The 17,963-nt window shown below is 49.2% G+C and overlaps 7 protein-coding genes across 7 annotated transcripts; 4 read left to right on the top strand and 3 right to left on the bottom strand.

Annotated features, from left to right (window-relative positions):
• Positions 1 to 2: 2 nt before the first annotated feature.
• AO090005000667 (valine--tRNA ligase) lies at positions 3 to 3,951 on the top strand (the record flags this gene model as incomplete). Its single annotated transcript, XM_023233994.1, has 5 exons — positions 3 to 85; positions 566 to 597; positions 689 to 796; positions 881 to 2,887; positions 2,945 to 3,951. The coding sequence occupies 5 exons, from the start codon at positions 3 to 5 to the stop codon at positions 3,949 to 3,951; spliced, it is 3,237 nt and encodes a 1,078-aa protein (XP_023089055.1).
• A 406-nt stretch (positions 3,952 to 4,357) lies between these two features.
• Positions 4,358 to 5,427, top strand: AO090005000668 (rRNA-binding ribosome biosynthesis protein RPF2; the record flags this gene model as incomplete). Its single annotated transcript, XM_001817653.3, has 2 exons — positions 4,358 to 4,371; positions 4,449 to 5,427. The coding sequence occupies 2 exons, from the start codon at positions 4,358 to 4,360 to the stop codon at positions 5,425 to 5,427; spliced, it is 993 nt and encodes a 330-aa protein (XP_001817705.3).
• Positions 5,428 to 6,427: 1,000 nt separating this feature from the next.
• On the top strand, positions 6,428 to 6,949 carry AO090005000669 (uncharacterized protein; the record flags this gene model as incomplete). The annotated part of the gene is made up of 3 exons (XM_001817654.3): positions 6,428 to 6,553; positions 6,611 to 6,834; positions 6,892 to 6,949. The coding sequence occupies 3 exons, from the start codon at positions 6,428 to 6,430 to the stop codon at positions 6,947 to 6,949; spliced, it is 408 nt and encodes a 135-aa protein (XP_001817706.3).
• Positions 6,950 to 7,384: 435 nt separating this feature from the next.
• AO090005000670 (ankyrin repeat domain-containing protein) lies at positions 7,385 to 9,075 on the bottom strand (the record flags this gene model as incomplete). Its single annotated transcript, XM_023233993.1, has 3 exons — positions 7,385 to 8,085; positions 8,190 to 8,361; positions 8,437 to 9,075. 3 exons carry the CDS (start codon positions 9,073 to 9,075, stop codon positions 7,385 to 7,387), a joined length of 1,512 nt encoding a protein of 503 aa, XP_023089056.1.
• A 2,139-nt stretch (positions 9,076 to 11,214) lies between these two features.
• AO090005000671 (uncharacterized protein) lies at positions 11,215 to 12,183 on the bottom strand (the record flags this gene model as incomplete). The annotated part of the gene is made up of 2 exons (XM_023233991.1): positions 11,215 to 11,664; positions 11,764 to 12,183. The coding sequence occupies 2 exons, from the start codon at positions 12,181 to 12,183 to the stop codon at positions 11,215 to 11,217; spliced, it is 870 nt and encodes a 289-aa protein (XP_023089057.1).
• Positions 12,184 to 13,229: 1,046 nt separating this feature from the next.
• On the bottom strand, positions 13,230 to 15,521 carry AO090005000672 (acetoacetyl-CoA synthase; the record flags this gene model as incomplete). The annotated part of the gene is made up of 4 exons (XM_001817657.1): positions 13,230 to 13,388; positions 13,450 to 13,790; positions 13,846 to 15,331; positions 15,405 to 15,521. The coding sequence occupies 4 exons, from the start codon at positions 15,519 to 15,521 to the stop codon at positions 13,230 to 13,232; spliced, it is 2,103 nt and encodes a 700-aa protein (XP_001817709.1).
• A 1,067-nt stretch (positions 15,522 to 16,588) lies between these two features.
• Positions 16,589 to 17,695, top strand: AO090005000673 (alkene reductase; the record flags this gene model as incomplete). The annotated part of the gene is made up of 1 exon (XM_001817658.1): positions 16,589 to 17,695. The coding sequence occupies one exon, from the start codon at positions 16,589 to 16,591 to the stop codon at positions 17,693 to 17,695; it is 1,107 nt and encodes a 368-aa protein (XP_001817710.1).
• Between the last annotated feature and the right edge of the window lie 268 nt (positions 17,696 to 17,963).

The raw sequence follows: 17,963 nt of genomic DNA, 5'->3' as shown, positions 1-17,963 counted from the left end.
AGATGGCGCCGGGCCTGGGAAGAATCCGGGAGATAATGAACAATCCTCGTCTCGAACGTATTATGACTGGAGTAGTATTCCTGCCGTATTAGACTCCTGTACTCCTCCCACTCTCCGTCTGCGATGCGTCAACTGGAGTATGTCATCACGTGACGTGACTCATGGGCGATGGCATAAAAACGTGAGAAACGATAAGACGGAGAAGAAAAACGAAAGAAGGGAAAGTGGTCAAATCGAGCATGCTTAGGGACTGAACTGCCCAAACCCATGCCTCAGGCTTAAATACTACAGTGGTACTACTATCACCTCCACTGGAACCAATCGTTCTCCACCGGTGGTGTTTTTTTCTGGGCCCCGCAGTCTTCTTGCAACCTCTGATTCGTTCCGTTCTTTGCTCTGCGCGCCAGGAAATTTAATTGCCCGCATTCGCACAACGAGCGACCCCTCCCCCTCCTTGTTCTCTATCGCCGTTGGAGTCACCGGTGGTCAAGATACTTATCCGACGATTCGTGGCGCGATCGGCGCCTTGGAGATTTCCTCCTCCTATCTATCGATCATTTTCCAGGATGGCCCAGCCTTCTGCCCCTCAGAATCCCAGTATGTGCTCTTTACTTGGTTCGCCATGACTCATTGCCGGCCCATCTGTGAGCTATGGACTAGAAGCTAATGGGATCGTGTGTTATGACAGCTGGTGAGCCCGCGGCTCCCGTGGTTGACACTCCCCCCCAGGCCGATGACCAGACGAGAAACCAAAATGCCGATGCGGCAGCTCCTAAGGTGAAGACCGAGAAAGAATGTATGTTCCTTGTCATCCACGAACCTGGCGCATAACTGCGTCGACTGGGTATGGAAACGTCTGACACCGGTTCTCAATGCATAGTGGAGCGTGAGCGACGCAAGGCCGAGAAGGCGAAGAAGTTCGCTGAGAAAAAGGCCAAGGCAGCAGCTAAACCCGCCCCTGCCCCCAAGGCCCAGAAGAAAGAGAAGATCGAGAAGGAGAAAACTACCGATGCGTACGATCCCAAGGTCATCGAAGCCGGCCGTTATGAATGGTGGGAGGAGCGTGATCTTTTCAAGCCCGAATTTGGCTCCGACGGCAAGGTCAGGCCCGAGGGTTACTTCGTCATTCCTATCCCTCCTCCTAATGTTACCGGATCTCTTCACATGGGTCACGCCCTCACCAATGCCCTCCAAGATACTATGATCCGTTGGCAGCGTATGAAGGGCAAGACTACCCTGTGGTTGCCCGGTATGGACCACGCCGGTATCTCCACCCAGAGCGTTGTGGAGAAGATGCTTTGGAAGAAGGAGAAGAAGACCCGCCACGATTTGGGTCGCGAGGTCTTTACTGACCGCGTGTGGGAATGGAAGCACGAATACCATGCCAACATCAAGAATGCCTTGCGCAGAGTTGGTGGTTCCTTTGATTGGTCTCGCGAGGCCTTCACCATGGACCCTAACCTGTCTGCCGCCGTCACCGAGACTTTCGTTCGCCTGCATGAAGAGGGTATCATTTACCGTGCCAACCGCCTGGTCAACTGGTGTGTGGCTCTGAACACCTCCCTCTCCAACTTGGAAGTCGAGAACAAAGAAGTTGAAGGACGCACCCTGCTTGATGTGCCCGGCTACGAAAAGAAGGTCGAGTTCGGTGTTTTGACTCACTTCTGCTACGAGATTGATGGCACTAAGGAAAGGATTGAGATTGCCACTACTCGTCCCGAGACCATGATTGGTGATACCGGTATCGCCGTTCACCCCGAGGACAAGCGCTACCAACACCTGATCGGCAAGTTTGCCAAGCACCCCTTCGTGGACCGCTTGCTTCCGATCGTTGCAGACACTGATGTTGATCCTGAGTTCGGTACCGGTGCCGTGAAGATTACTCCGGCTCACGATTTCAATGACTTTAACCGCGGAAAGGCCCACAACCTCGAGTTCATTTCCGTGATGAACGACGATGGCACCTTCAACAAGAACGGTGGTATCTTTGCCGGCATGAAGCGTTTCGATGCTCGTTACAAGGTCATCGAACTTCTGAAGGAGAATGGACTGTACGTCAAGTGGGAGCACAACCCTATGAAGATCCCTCGATGTGCCAAGTCCAACGATGTTATTGAGCCCATCCTCAAGCCCCAGTGGTGGATGAAGATGGAAAGCCTTGCCAAGCCTGCCATTGAGGCTGTCGAAAAGGGTGACATTGTCATCAAGCCAGAGTCTGCCGAGAAGAGCTACTTCCGCTGGATGAGGAACATTAACGACTGGTGTCTTTCGAGACAGTTGTGGTGGGGTCACCAGGCTCCTGCTTACTTTGTTAAGATCGAGGGCGAGGAGAATGACGACAGTGATGGCAACCTCTGGGTCACCGGCCGTACTGAAGAGGAGGCTCGGAAGAAGGCCGAGGCCAAGTTCCCTGGCAAGAAGTTCGATTTGGTGAGGGATCCTGACGTGCTTGACACCTGGTTCTCCTCTGGATTATGGCCCTTCTCTACCCTGGGTTGGCCCAACAAGACCCATGACTTTGAAAATTTGTATCCTACCTCCGTCCTGGAGACTGGTTGGGATATCCTTTTCTTCTGGGTCGCCAGAATGATTATGCTGGGTATCAAGTTGACTGGCCAGGTTCCCTTCAGGGAGGTGTACTGCCACTCTTTGATCCGCGACTCCGAAGGCCGTAAGATGTCCAAGTCTTTGGGTAACGTCATTGACCCCATCGATGTTATGGAGGGTATTCAGCTCCAGACTCTCCATGATAAGCTTCTTCTTGGTAACCTTGCCGAGAAGGAGGTCGCTACTGCTACCAAGTATCAGAAGAAGGCTTTCCCTAAGGGTATCCCTGAGTGTGGTGCTGATGCTTTGCGTTTTGCCCTTGTGTCTTACACTACCGGTGGTATGTAATCTCCAAGACTTCCCTACCTTCGAAACGTAATGTCTAACTGTCTACTAGGTGGTGATATTGCATTCGACATTCAGGTTATTCACGGATACCGTCGCTTCTGTAACAAGATCTACCAGGCCACCAAATATGTCCTCGGCAAGCTGGGTGACGACTTCAAGCCTCAACCTACCGTCTCGAAGACTGGCCGCGAGTCCCTTTCCGAGCGCTGGATCTTGCACAAGTTCAACTCTGCTGCCAAGGAGATCAACGAGGCTTTGGAGCAGCGTGAGTTCAACGTTGTCGCTACTACTGTGTACCAGTACTGGTATGCCCAGCTCTGTGACGTCTTCATCGAGAACTCCAAGTTCCTTCTCGCTCCTGAGGTGCCGGCCGATGTGCAGGAGTCGGCTAAGCAGACTCTCTACACTGCTCTCGAGGGCGCTTTGACCTTGATTCATCCTATCATGCCCTTCGTCACCGAGGAGCTCTGGCAGCGTCTGCCTCGCCGCCCCAATGACAACACTATTTCCATCATGAAGGCCCGGTACCCAGAATACAAGGCTGAGTTCAACGATGTCGAGGCTGAAACTGCCTACGAACTTATCTTGAAGACCTCTAGTGCCATCCGTTCGATTCTTGCCCAATATGAAGTCAAGACCAAGGGAGACATCATCATCCAGACCTACGATGCCACCAGCCACAAGACCCTCTCGGACGAACTGACCAGCGTCAAGTCCCTGGGTGGCAAGTTCCTGGGCGATCTCAGCATCCAGGGTCCAGAGACTACTACTCGACCATCGGGCTGCGTGGTGTCTGCTGTTGGCTCTGAGGCAGCTGTCTTCCTCCGCGTGTCCAAGGAGGTCGCTCTTGAACAGGAGGAGAAGGCCAAGGCCAGCCTTGAGAAGGCTCGTGCCGTCGTGACTCGTCAGACCAATCTCATGAGCAGTGCTGCATGGAAGGAGAAGGCCAAGCCTGAGGTGCGCGAGATGGAGGAGAAGAAGCTCAAGGATGCTGAGAGTGAGACCGCTCGTTTGGAAGAACAGGTTCGTGAATTCGAGAAGCTGCGGTTAGAGTAAAGAGTAGATGAGCTCTGCATATAGTTGCCCTATAAAAGATGAATTTAAGATTGTTCAAATAATTATTTTTTGTCTTTTGTTTTTCTTGTCCTTCCTGGTAGACGAAGTATACACCGTTTCCTGGACGATGGCGTTCGGCTACTTTACGTACTGTGCTGGCTCTTATCGACCTTTCTGTAGGATGCCAGTAGCAAGATACTATAGAAAAGGAATCTTTCGGAAGATTGAATACATAGTGTAAATGTATGAGGGCTGGGTGGTAATAAGCTTATCGATAAGAGACGCCAAGACCTTTCCGCCAAAACTTTTCGTTCCGCCTTTTTCTAATTTTTGATCCTCACTAGAGATCAGCCGCTGAGCAGGCACCATCTGGAATTTTTCCACCGAGAGACCATATTACAAGATGATGCTCAGAGAAGTGTAAGCTCTGCCATATATCCCTTTAACAGCATGCATATGACGTCGGAAATACTGACCCTTGAAAATCTCTGCGACAGAAAACCTAAGAATCCGCGCACGGCGCGAATTCTCAAGGCAAAAGAACCCCAGCTCATTGAAGGAGCCAAGCGCACACTGTTACTGCACGGTTCGAAATGCCCGACACCGCTCCACACGGTCCTTAAAACTCTCCACTCCCTGACCCGGCCAAACTCGATCCTGTTCCACAAGAAGAATGAGAATATCCACCCGTTCGAGAGTGCAGAGAGCCTTGAGTTCTTGGCCGACAAGAACGACTGCGGTATGGTGGTGTTCGGCAGCAGTAATAAGAAGAGGCCGAATTGCGTGACTATCGCTCGGGTTTTCAATGCCAAGCTGCTCGATATGTGTGAATTAATGTTGCTTCCCAGTCCGGATGGAGACCAGATTCCTTCGATGAACAACCTTACCATGAATGTTGGAATGGGATTACGGCCGCTGTTGCTTTTCTCCGGAACCCCCTGGGATGATCCTACGTCGTCGGCGCATGTTATGCTGAAGAGCATGTTTATGGATATGTTCAAGGGCGAAACTACCGATAAGATTGATGTGGAGGGCTTGCAATATGCGCTCATGGTTGCGGCTGAGGAACCTACCGAGGGCTTGTCGCCTGTTATCCATCTGCGGTGGTACAAGATCAAGACGAAGCGCAGTGGACATAAGCTCCCGCGGGTGGAGTTGGAGGAGATCGGTCCCAAGTTTGACTTCAAGGTTGGACGTATCCAGGAGGCTCCTCGGGATGTCATGAAGGAGGCTATGAAGCAAGGCAAGCGACCTAACGAGGAGATCAAGATGAAGAAGAACATTGGCATGGATTCTATTGGTGATAAGATTGGTCGTGTGCACTTGACCAAGCAAGATCTGGGCGGATTGCAGACGAGGAAGATGAAGGGTCTGAAGCGGCGTGCCGGCATGGAATCGGATGAGGAGGATGCCGATATGATGGATGTGGATGAGGTTTCGGAGGATGAGGGACGGAAGAGGACTAAGACGGCTTAAAATGTATTCATTTGATGAAGTTCCCTCTTTTTCTATCACGCACGAGGCGTTACCGGCGGATTGGTTTCTCTGTTGACTATGCCAAGCAATATAGCTGCTTCTCTATAAACCCCGTTTGATGTTGTTCATGTGTATAGACCTGCGCTACTGCTCTCTACAACGAAAAAAAAGTTCGAGTACATACAAGAGTTACCCATCTAGCCCTAATGTCTACTTGCATGTATAAATATATGTATGCCTGACTGCCTGAGGGCTGCACTGATCAGCCGACCGCCACGTGACCAGTGACGTTTTTGGGGAGGTTTCGGCGCGGACTCACATGCCGAGGGATCTTTTGCACTTGCGCGGATGCAGAAGATGCCCTTAATTGCCGCTCCTCCCCACCTTCCTGTGGTCCTGGCTTTTCAATTACTATATTTATTTTACTCTCCAAGGGAATACTTCCATTCTCCATCGTATGACCTCCCCATGATCTGAAACACATTGGGTGATCTCCGTCGGTGAAACTGTTCCATCTCGACCTGCGCTGCTCATCCGATCGGCCTGCCGAGGTCCCCGACGAGTCACTATGGATGCCCTCATGGTAGGACGAGACGTTACCTCACTACCCTCCAGTCGCCGGTCATACATTTCTAATCGCTATATAGTCCCGTTTAGATGCTTTTGTCACGAACCCCGACCTTGCACCTATCCTCGCGCTAGCTAAGGCTGTTCGTAATGGCGCAGTATACGGCGCAAAAGTGCGGTTTCCGCATGCTTTAGTGTATGTCGCCCGGAGAAGATTCGACTCCACTGGGAACCACATATTGATGTATTTTCTTACAGGATGATCTTTCTATTTCGCTCCGGAACGTAAGGGATCCCTTCTCGGTACGATAGTCATACTAGGCAGTGTACTGATATACTCTATAGCTTCCGAGAAAAAGCAAAGCTTGTCCTGAAAGCCACACGCCAACATGCCCGGAATCTCGCGACCTTCGCTTTCATATACAAGAGCTCTATGCTTGTGTTGCGAAACGTGAACCCCTCGGGAGTCGGAAAGGAGGGACGATTTGACAGCTTCTTTGCTGGTCTGCTGGGAGGGTATGCCGTGTTCGGCCGGAACAAGACGAGTATTACCCAGCAGGTACGGACTTTAAACACCATAGCGTGGATGAACCTGGGCTAATGAAGACCATGATAGATCGTCATTTACATTTTTGCCCGTGTGCTGTTGGCTCTTGCCAAGCTGTCCGTGCAACCGAACATGCACCCCCTATCATCCCTTATAACCCCCGGTACTCGAGCCGACATAGAGAAACACGCATGGCCAGTCTTTGCCAGTGTGAGCTGGGCTATGGTTATGTACCTCTTCCGCTGGCACCCGGACGCACTCATGTCGAGCTTGAAGAGTAGCATGGTTTACATGTATGGCTCTTGGTTCTCTTTGTTCCTTTTAGATTGTTCCTTGCTGACGCTCCTTAGCTATTCCGACTGCGATCACTGGGATTCGTTCCGCAACTTCATGATCCACAACAAATAGACGACCTTACATCAGTGTGCGATTTATCTTGAGCGGCTGGGTCAGCACTTTTACTTCGGCGTATAGATGGCGCTTGTGTTTTCACTCTTGTTGATTTTTCCTCTGTATTATCTTTACATTTGGATGGGATGGACTAAGATATCCTATTTGAACGGTGGCGCTGCCCACTGTGCACAGCCCGAGGAAGCCGCCGAACGACGAAAGCCCTCCCGCAGGCGGATGGGGGAGTCGATGCTGCTAGGGCGATGGGCTTGATGATTGTAGATAGGCTAGAGCAATAAAGCTATACCAAATCATTGCGGTGTCTTATACCTTATGGTGTAACCGTTTGTGGACGTTATGAATATGCATGCTCCTCATACAGTTCCCAGACACTAGGTCTGACAAAACTAAAGTACTTCAGCCTTGAAAAGCTCTCGCTGAATGAATCTCGCTTTACTGTATGGCACCCGCAGATTCCAGAAGTTTGACGACTTTTTCATTACCACAATCAGTAGCCCATCGCAGTGGAGTCCGGCCATGGTGGTCTTTTGCATTGAGATCAGCACCCGCCTCAAGAAGGAGCTCTATGATATCACGAATCTCCCGAGTGGAAGTATATGTTCCTAGATTCACATGTCCCTCTTCTTGCTCTTTAGGGAGAACTTGGATAGGAATTTTTTCAGACGGACCCTGAGCAGCCCATGACAGTGGTGTCCGGCCATTTATATCCTTGGATTCAACATTCGCACCCGCCTGAAGTAACATCTTTATGATGTTCATATCATTCTCCCCGTCACTAATCCCGAGAGCATCCATGATACTAGTATCATAGAAATCATAGGCATCGGGCTTGCATCGACCAGCAACCCACGACAATGGCGTCCGGCCAGCGTCATCCTTGGATTCAATTTCTGCACCCCGTTCGAGTAAGATCCTAATGCTGTTCTCATTCCTGCTACTCTCAGCAGCCCACGACAATGGTGTCCGGCCAGTATTATCTTTGGCTTCAACCGCTGCACCTTTTTCAAGTAGCATCATGATAATGTGATCATTGCTCCTCTCAGCAGCTAATGATAATGGTGTCCGACCATTGGAACCGCTCAGGTTAACGTCAGCACCATTGTCAATAAGAAGTCTGGCAATTGCTTGGTGGGCTTGGGTTCTCCAAAAAATTGGACGATATCCCAGCGTTCCGATGCCCACAAATGTGCCCCGTTGATGGTGGTGGACGATGGTGAAAGTTTTATCTTTTTCTAACAGCCGATATAAAGGGGTTCTTTTTCATTGTCCCGGGAGTTCACATTGACTTTACCGGACATGAGGAGTATTGTAGCGATTGCAAGACGATTCTGGGAAACAGCAAAGTGTAGCGGTGTTTGACCAACATGATCCTTTCTGTCAGCATCAATCCAGTCGATAGCCAGCAATACCTTCACTATTCCTTCATGTCCCCACCTAACAGCATGTGCAAGTGGAGTTCAGCTAGTTGAATCTTGTGAATTCACTTCAGCGCTGTTCCCCAGAAGCAACTTAGAAATAGCCTCATATCCATTTTCAGCAGCATATGACAGCGGTGTCCAATTATAGATGTCTTTTAACCCTAATTTAGCACCGTTCTTCAGAAGCAGCTTAGAAACAGCCTCATGTCCATTTTCAGCAGCATATGACAGCGGTGTCCAATTATAGGAGCTTTTTGACTCTATTTCAGCACCGTTCTCAAGAAGCAGCTTACAAACAGCCTCATATCCATTTTCAGCAGCATATGACAGCGGTGTCCGGTTATAGGAGCCTTTTGACTCTATTTCAGCACCGTTCTCAAGAAGCAGCTTACAAACAGCCTCGTGTCCACTTCCAGCAGCATATGACAGCGGTGTCCGGTTATAGGAGTCTTTTGACTCTAATTCAGCACCGCTTTCAAGAAGCAGCTTACAAACAATCTTATGTCCATTTTCAGCAGCGTATGACAGCGGTGTCCGGTTATAGGAGCCTTTTGACTCTATTTCAGCACCGTTCTCAAGAAGCAGCTTACAAACAGCCTCGTGTCCATTTCCAGCAGCATATGACAGCGGTGTCCGGCTACCGAGGCCTAACTCCAATTCAGCGCCGTTCTCAATAAGCCACTTCACGACAACCTGCCTGCCCATCTCAGCAGCATCTAATAGCAGTTTCCGGCTATAGTGGACTTTTGACCCTGTATGAGTTTGGTCTGATCTAATTAGGAAGACCAGAAGTATCGCCTCCTCATTTTGTTCAAGGAGGTGATAGGGAACTCCTTTTCCTCGTCTAAAGGTGAAGTTACGTCCAAATCCAGCCCCTTTATTTGTATCTTCATAATATTGCTTGTAAGCTGTATGGAGTAAAGATGCTGGGGGTATTTCTTGCACTTGAGCCGTTAAAAAGGCGCGGACTGCTTCGCCGCTGTTTGTAGCCAGCGCTCCAAATATTGGCGTCCCATAACGCCCCTCCCCCACATCAAAGCAGCATAGATTTGATGGATGGATGCCAATGAGATTTGCCAAATTATGTTCCGCCAATATATATAGGAGGCTCACATCGGGGGTGTACCGGCGCACTTGATGTTTTTCGAACAGATTATAAAGTGGAATCCATCGGTCAAGCTGGAAGGTCTGGATGAAGCCTAATTGGCTGACCCCACCTCCTTCAGCCGCGTCTCCGTGGTGCAGAACGTTTTGGATGGCGTATTCCAAGAATGGAAATTCTCTATGTACCGACTGGCGAAGTTGTGTAGCTTCTGGAGATGATGCTATTGGGAGAGAGTGCCCGAGATTCGACCTGGCAGCGATAGTCATTTGCGTGAGGCAACATTGTTTCAAACGCTCATGGCTCTGCCCTTGAAAATCTGATCCAAGATCGGGACAGATTTCCATTAATCCGTTCTCTCTCAAAAGAAAGTCATTGACTGACTCGTGGATGAATTGGACCGTTTGTGTTTTGCCCTTCGTAACTTCAGCAAGTCCTTTAGAGCAATCAAGAATATATCTATCCATAACGGCTGGTGTTATATCAGGACCCCATGCTGACAGAGGTTTAATACCAGAGTGGATGGCAAAGTATAGTTGTTCTCGTCGCAATGGCTCCTTAGCAAAAAGGACCCACTGAATGCACAAAAGTAACCGCCCGTTATCGCGGTTGTCACGAGTTAAGATGTCACGGAATAGCTGGTGCAGGTCTCCAGGGATAGCTCGAAGCCGTTCCTTAAGTTCACAGACATTTCCACTATCATACTCCTTGTTCAGAATTCCTACCACCAACACCACCCACATAAATACCCCAAGTGCCTTGTTCTGAACATCAATGGAGATTTGCCTGGCAAGATCAGTGTCTCCAATATTCAATTCGGTATCCAAATAGTTGGTAATATCTTGACGGTGTCCTTCTTGTCCTTCAAGAACTAGGGTGATACCTTTTCGAATGGTAATGTGGGGATAGTGTCGGCTTGAAAGACAGACATAGAATTCAATACCAGTCGATGTTGTGTCTGCACTTATGGTTTGGAGGAAGCTTATCATGTCTCGAATTTCATCCTCGGCGCATTCATCCAAAGCGTCGATAAAACAGATCAAACGGTGCTGTCCCAGACGCTGCACAGCTTGTTCGAAAAGTTCTTTAAGTGACTCCATAACCCATTTGTGAGGTCTTCCAGCCTGTGTTGACGTTGTCAATTCAAGAGATTCCAAAACATCTTGAAGTTCTGGAAGTCTCTCGAGAAGTTGCAATAACAATGATCGATACATCCCAAGGGTAGACCTTTCCAGTTTGTCACCACGTGCGTTGAAGAAGAAGGCTATAATGATATTGTTCTTCCCCTTCAATACTCTTCGCGCATTATCCAACGCGAACTTCATCAAGGTCGATTTCCCGGCTCCAGGTTTCCCCTTGATCCATAAGAAGCCGTTATGTTCGATAACCTTGCTGCGGTCAAGCCAATCACGATATTCAGCCTGTCTGAGCAACCATCTGCAGGTCTTGGCATGAGCCTTCTTAATAGTAAGGTGGCGGGCGTCGAACTGGTGAAAGTGTAGTGAGTTAAGTAACTCACATTTTTGTTGCTCGTCGAGTGAATGTTTCTCTGCTTCTTTGGGTCGTTGACAAAGGGCACCAGCTCTTCTATCCGGACTCGCGCTGATTTCTCTATTTTCAACATTGTCACTATGAAGGACTGCGATATAGTCGGCCATTCTTTTTTCGGCCTTGGCTTCGTTCACAGGAATTTTGGAAAGAAGATCTTTGGCGTATGCAGCTGCTGTCATCGCTGCGTACCCTTACCACTCCTTATTCTTATGCGTATCTGCATAGTCGCAAATACCCCGAACGACCAAGCACGGGAAATGATTCATCAATCCTGCCGCTTCCATTTCAAAACACAGGACATCTTTATTTTCTGCCAATGTGTCTCGAACGGTAGCATCCTTCATAACCTGATTTGCGGAAGCAATGAGGCCGTAGTGAATCACTGGATTCTCCTTGCGTTCCGGCCGCTCGACGAGATTAGACAGATCATCTCCACAAATAGCAGCACAGCTTTCCTCTCCATTTGGATGGATAACATGCGCTTTGTAAAGCCTGTCAGTGTTCGGGTTCGGCTGCTTATAGTCTTTCGCTATCCGAGGGTGTTTCTCCAAGACATCGCTAATTGCTTCTTGAAGACGGTGACCGCTAATCGCATATTTGGTTCTCAATGCTTTGACTGCCGTCTGCAAAAATAATGGTGGCTGATTCAAGAATCCAGTTGATTGGAAGCTTTGATCTTGGATTCTCTTGCCAAAATCATACTGCCACACACCACCATTCCCATTGTGAGCACTACTCACGACAACGTCCCCCAACCGGATATCATGCTTGGGACTTGGTGCACCGCCGCCAATTCCAACCATGACACACGTTCGAATGTTCGAAAAGCTGTGGAGCATGTCCCTCGCAGCTAATGATGCAGATGTTGTGCCATAATCATTTGGCATGACGGCAATGACAACATTATGTCCTCCGATCCTCCCTAATGTGTAGGTATTGTTATCTTTGCTAGACAGACTATCCAGTCCTTCGTGTTCTTCGTCGAGAAAGACTGTCGCAGCGACGTGTTCGGGTTCGACAGCACAAATCCAACCGACGGTGTAGCTATGATGACTCAGTCTGAGCCAAGGACGGTTGTCGTCATGATTGATCTTTGGTCTTTTCACTGTGTTGAAAACGCGTCTTGGGTATTCCTCGGTGTCAGGTCCTCTCTTCGACATCGTGCAAAAATCTGACAGAGCGATCAAGACATTAAGTATTAGGTATGCATCGCGTTGGTCGAGACGGAGGCTTGGGCACCACGTTCCTTTTGGTGAGTTACATTAGTTTCAATCGAGTAAATATCTGCGCGTTCGTTAAGGAATCAGGGATAGATACCAGGAGGAGAGTAGCTGGGTGTCTCCCACAGCTGCCCAACAATTCAAGGCTCCACGCAATTCAGCCTCAGCCTCGGGGAAGCCCCATAGCCTTGCCACGTCAATGTAATCTGATTGGTGAATGATATAACCACAACCAGGGTCTATTCGCCTTCAATATGAGATCTCTCATTGCATTTTCGAGTCTCATCAAGTCCTGTTGGGAGGGAAAGTTGGTTGAATTCCTATTAAATTGCTTGAGTTACTTGAAGTCGAACGAGCTAGCGTCTTAGAATATGCGAGGCCTATTCCCACTGAGCGTATTTAACTGGGCTTAAGGTCTTGGAGGGCCGAGACACGCTACAATCAATAAGGTCCCTTAGATGATGGGCTTGTAAACGTATGCTGTATATAGAATTCCTGGAGTTAATAATTAATGTGGTTTCTCAGGCGTTTAGCAACACGATCAATTAATCAATCAGGAAACTTGGTAAAAGAAGGTGATCTGCCTGCATAGCAATAGTAGGAGTAGAGGTGTTAGCTTCTGTCTGACTAGTAGAAGTGCTCACTGAGATCTCTGCCATATTGATTCGAGCGTTTAGTGGTTGGTTGGTAGGTTGATAGGTAGGTTAGTGGCCCGTTCCGCAGGCCTAGGCGTCTTAGGGCCTGCAGTATCTGGCTTCCTGGAAGAATATGAGGAAAACAGCTTCTTTAGATTCAAATGATCATTTAGATAACTTCAGAGATGATTTCCCGGGCTACCAGGCTCATAATCTATTAAAAGGGGAAGTTGTGTTGGATTCCTATTGCTTGAATCTATCAACATGACTGGGAGGAAGATATCACTTAGGAAGACCAACGGCGCTAGGCCTAATTATATTGTCTACTCCGCAGAACAATCCTTTCACACCTCACAACTTGCTCTTAGGCTCTATCAACCTCTCAACCTCAGCAAACTGATAATAAAAGTCCAAACTCTTCGCATTTAACAGCGTCCCGGAGGGCTTGATCTTCTTCCCCGAAACAATCTGCTTCACCGGCAACTCAACCTTCTTGAGATTAACCGTCGTCTACACACTCGTTAGCTTGCACTCGCACTCGCGCACCACCACCCGCATAGAGACAACTTACCGGAATTTCGGGCGTCTGGAAGACATACTTGGGGACATGTCTCGCACTGAGAGCCCTTCGAATGGCCTCCTTGACCCGTCTCACCAACTCCGGCGTAAATTCACGTCCCGGTCGCATGAGCAGGAACAGCATTACTGACTCATCAGGATCTTGGGGTCGGCGCTGTCCCACGCAGATCGAGTCTGCGATTTCATCGGCAAATCGTGTGTCAATTACGTTGTAGATTTCGGCGGACCCGAACCGGATTCCGGAGGGGTTTAGGACTCCGTCCGAACGGCCGAGGAAGAAGATTTGTTTGGTGATGGGGTGGATGCTGATGAAGTCGCCGTGGGTCCAGACGTCTTTTTCATTGTTAGTATAGTCAAGACAATGTGTAAGAAGGGTGTGAACGCTTACTGTCAAACCGGGCAAAGTAGGAGTCGAAATACTTCTGGGGTCCGTCATCTCCAAGGAACTTCACCGGCATGGTTGGGAAAGCAGCCGTGGCGACAATTTCGCCCGGTTCTCCGTCTGGAACTGGCTTCCCCTTGACACCAGAAGCTCCTTCGTCCGCTTGGTCATATGCTGCGATGGGGAGGCCGAGACTGGGTCCCTGGCAGCCGCCCACGTACAGAGGTGTCAAGGGGTTTTCGAGACCGAAGCATGCTGCTAGATCGGTTCCTCCGGAGATGTTTGCCAGCTGCGTGTGAGCGGGGAAGCCCTCATCGTAGAACCATTCAAACAAGGTCTCTGACAGGACCATGCCGGTGCTAGTGACAATGGAGAGCTTGGAGAGGTCTGCGATATCCCGTGGCCGGATATTATTCTTCCGCAACTCCTGCAGATATCGCGGCGAGGTACCGAAGTGGGTAACTTTGTACTCGCCCAGCAATCGAATGAGGAATTTCACGTCAGGCAGGAAGGGGCTTCCATCGTATAAGATGGGTTTCCCACCGAACATCAGCCCGGTAATGGCGGACAGATACATGATCCATCCCGTTGTCGTGTACTGTAGCACGACAGACTCCGGACCATGAAGCCTATGTAACCGGGCCTCTTTATTACCGTTGAGGATATATCCACCGACACCATGAACAATCGGTTTCGGCTTCCCGGTCGTCCCAGACGAATAAACAACAAGAAATGGATCACGGAACCCAATGCGAACAAATTCCAACTCATCTGAGCGTGCCTGGGCCAGGAACGTCGCCAGCGACTGCGTCTTAGGCATACCACTCAGATCAGCTGGCTCCGCAAACCGCGGCACAGCAACCACACCCCGAAACTCCTCGACACCACCCAATCCACCAACAATATCTCGAATCTTGGGCCGCAGATCAATCCGCTTCCCATTATAAACCGCTGCATCATCAACAAATACCCACTTTGGCTTGAGCTGCAGCAATCGATCCAGAATTCCCTTAACACCGGTATCAGTTGAAGCCGACGAGAACAGCGCCCCAAGCGCCGTCGTCGCTAGCAGCACAACCAACGTATCGATACTGTTACTCGCTACCACCGCGATTCGATCACCCTTGACAACACCCGCTACCTTCAAGGCCTGGATTAACCGTCCCGTTCGCTGTCGGAGTTCGCGCCAGGTGATGCTAATCGGTGGCTCGGAGCCACCCTCGCGAATCTGCGTTAGGGCAATCTTGCCGTCTTCTTTGTTTGTGGTTGTTATTTGCCGATCACCGTTGGGGGTTCGTTCACCAGTGAAGAGCATGTTCTCGGCGAAGTTGAGCCGGATACCCTCGAACCAGGTCGGGATGCTATCTATGCGGGCTAATTCGTCGACGACGGTGGTGTAGCTTCCTTCGTAGATGATGGGGAAGTAGTCCCAGCAGAAGGCCCAGAATGCGGCACGGTTGTTGATGGACCATTGGTAGAGGTCGTGAAATGTCTGTTCATAGTTATTAGAGGGTGTTCAACTGGCGAGTATCATTTTTTTTGGATATGAGAATGTAGAGACATACAGAAAATCGAAGACCCTTCTCAGCTTCTAGTTTCTGTTTAAAGGCCCACATCTCCGTAGATTGGGGGTTGGCATGTTCCCATAGTTTGCGGGGAAGGGTGGAGGATGGAGAAGTCATAATTGGAGGTCTAGAGGCTGTTTTTGTCTCAATGGATGTATTTATAAGGTGATATAGTAGATAAATGAAAGAGAAGTTGAATATCTTCTAAAAAGAATATAGGTCTGACCAGATAATCACAGTGATACAAACCAGTACTATTTATAAGTCGACCTGAAGATACCCCGATTTCGCCTCGGTTATCGATCGGCTTATGCGGAGATGCGGGGGAATTCCCACTGCTTATTTCCACCGTCTTGAACCCTATTTAGACCAGATTGCAATTCTATTGGATGCTAGTCGTAGGATCTAGAGCTTTCAATGAGCTATTTACCCGAGATAGCTATACTTATCGGTAATCAGTGTCAGTAACTCCTTGTTAGGGTTAGCCTTTAGGTTCGGTATGTGTTTCTCCCTTGGACGCTGTCTATACCCACAAAACGGAATGAAGGTGGTTATACTGGATAGGAATTATGTGTCCAGGACCTTGAGTTGTATTTGCTTGCTACTCTCGTGTAACTAGTGTGAGGTGAGTTTTCTTGTTTCATGTTGGTTATTCTTGTCCTTGTTCTTTGTATTTAATGATGTTTGTTATATCTTGCGATGGTCCGGGGGCGTTTTGGTGCTTGATGTTGATCGAGATAATTAAGGTAAGCTTAAACATAATACTACACCTATATCATGTTTACTATGATATCATTCCGCTATTCAATATGAGACCAATACAAAGCTCTTGGAGACAAAGAACCCACCAAGCAGTAGGAGTAAGTAAAAAGGTGAAGACACGCCGGTCTTGGCAAATTGGGGATTAGGGCACACTTTCCGCTTTCGGTAATAGATTTGGAGACATGGTCGACCGGATTTGTAAGAGCTTCCCCAAGGCCTTTTGATCCTATTCAGGTGCTTTTAGGTGGGTATTGAAATTTTTATTTACTATCATGAGACGATTTACACCTGCAATATTAGACAGAATCTGAACATAGGTTGTATGCACACACGCAAAACAACCAAAACCATATTTGACCCGAACCCATTCCTCACTCACAAACCACGCCCACCCCTAACACGCACAAACCCTCAAAGCCACCATGTCGACGCGTCTTTTCGAACCTCTACGCATCGGCAACATCACCCTAAGCCACCGAGTGGTGATGGCACCGCTAACCCGACTCCGCGCCGACGAACACCATGTCCCCCTCCCAATGTCCACAAACTACTATGAACAGCGCGCCTCAGTCCCCGGGACCCTACTCATAGCCGAAGCAACTCTCATCTCCGCAGCAGCAGGAGGCGTCCCCCACGCGCCGGGTCTGTTCACGGAATCGCAGATCCAGGCATGGAAGAAAATCACCGACGCCGTGCATGCTAAAGGGAGTTATATCTTCTGCCAATTAATTGCTCTAGGCCGTGCAGCAGACCCATCAACTCTTAGGAAGGAAGGCGGGTTCGAAGTCTCTGCCCCTAGTTCCATTCCCATGGAGAATGGGGGAGCAGTTCCCCATGCCCTGACCGAGGACGAGATCCATGGGTTCATTCGGGACTTTGCAACCGCCGCTAAGAATGCAATTGCGGCGGGATTCGACGGCGTCGAAGTCCACGGTGCTAATGGGTATCTGGTGGATCAATTCCTCCAGGATGTCAGTAACCAGCGGACGGACCAGTGGGGCGGGAGTATTGAGAGTCGGGCCCGGTTCGGGGTGGAAGTTGCCAAGGCGCTCGTTGAGGCCGTTGGTGCGGAACGCGTGGGATTTAGAATTAGTCCCTGGAATACGTGGCAGGGGATGAAGATGGCGGATCCGGTGCCTCAGTTCTCGTATCTGGTTCGGCGGTTGAGGGATCTTGGATTGGCGTATTTGCATGTTATTGAGTCGCGGGTCATCAACAATGTGGATTGTGAGAAGAAGGAGGGCATTGAGCCGTTCCTTGATATCTGGGGTCCGACTACTCCCGTGCTGGTTGCTGGGGGCTATACGCCCGAGAATGTGCGCCAGGCCATTGAGGATGAGTATAGGGATTATAATGTTGCTGTTGTCTTTGGGAGGCATTTTTTGGCTAATCCGGACTTGCCTTTTCGGTTGCAGCGTGGCATCCCCTTGCAGAAGTATGATCGAGATACGTTTTATACGCCGATGCAGTGTCATGGGTATGCGGATTATCCTTTTAGTTCGGAGTTTCAGGCACGTTTGAAGAATTAGGGTTCTTTTTGTGTTGGGATGTGAGATGGGCATAGGCGAGGATAGCAAGCTGGGATATCGCTTGTATTATATAGAATGATATCTTGGTACATATATCTGGACTGATCTCTCTTTATGAGAGTGAACGGTATAGTATACTCCGTAGACTGCGCATAGAAAGGAGGGATGGCTAAATAGGGCAGACCAACAAAAAGAATGATGCGTCGGCCGGTCGACACGGAAGATGTTTTACCGTTAAACTACCGAACGCGAAAATACTTCTAAGTTT

This window comes from Aspergillus oryzae, chromosome 1, assembly GCF_000184455.2.
Source record: "Aspergillus oryzae RIB40 DNA, chromosome 1".
In the NCBI taxonomy this organism is placed as follows: Eukaryota; Fungi; Ascomycota; class Eurotiomycetes; order Eurotiales; family Aspergillaceae; genus Aspergillus; species Aspergillus oryzae.
The sequence above is the reverse complement of the archived record's forward strand: the minus strand, read 5'-3'. Positions and strand labels throughout refer to the sequence as shown.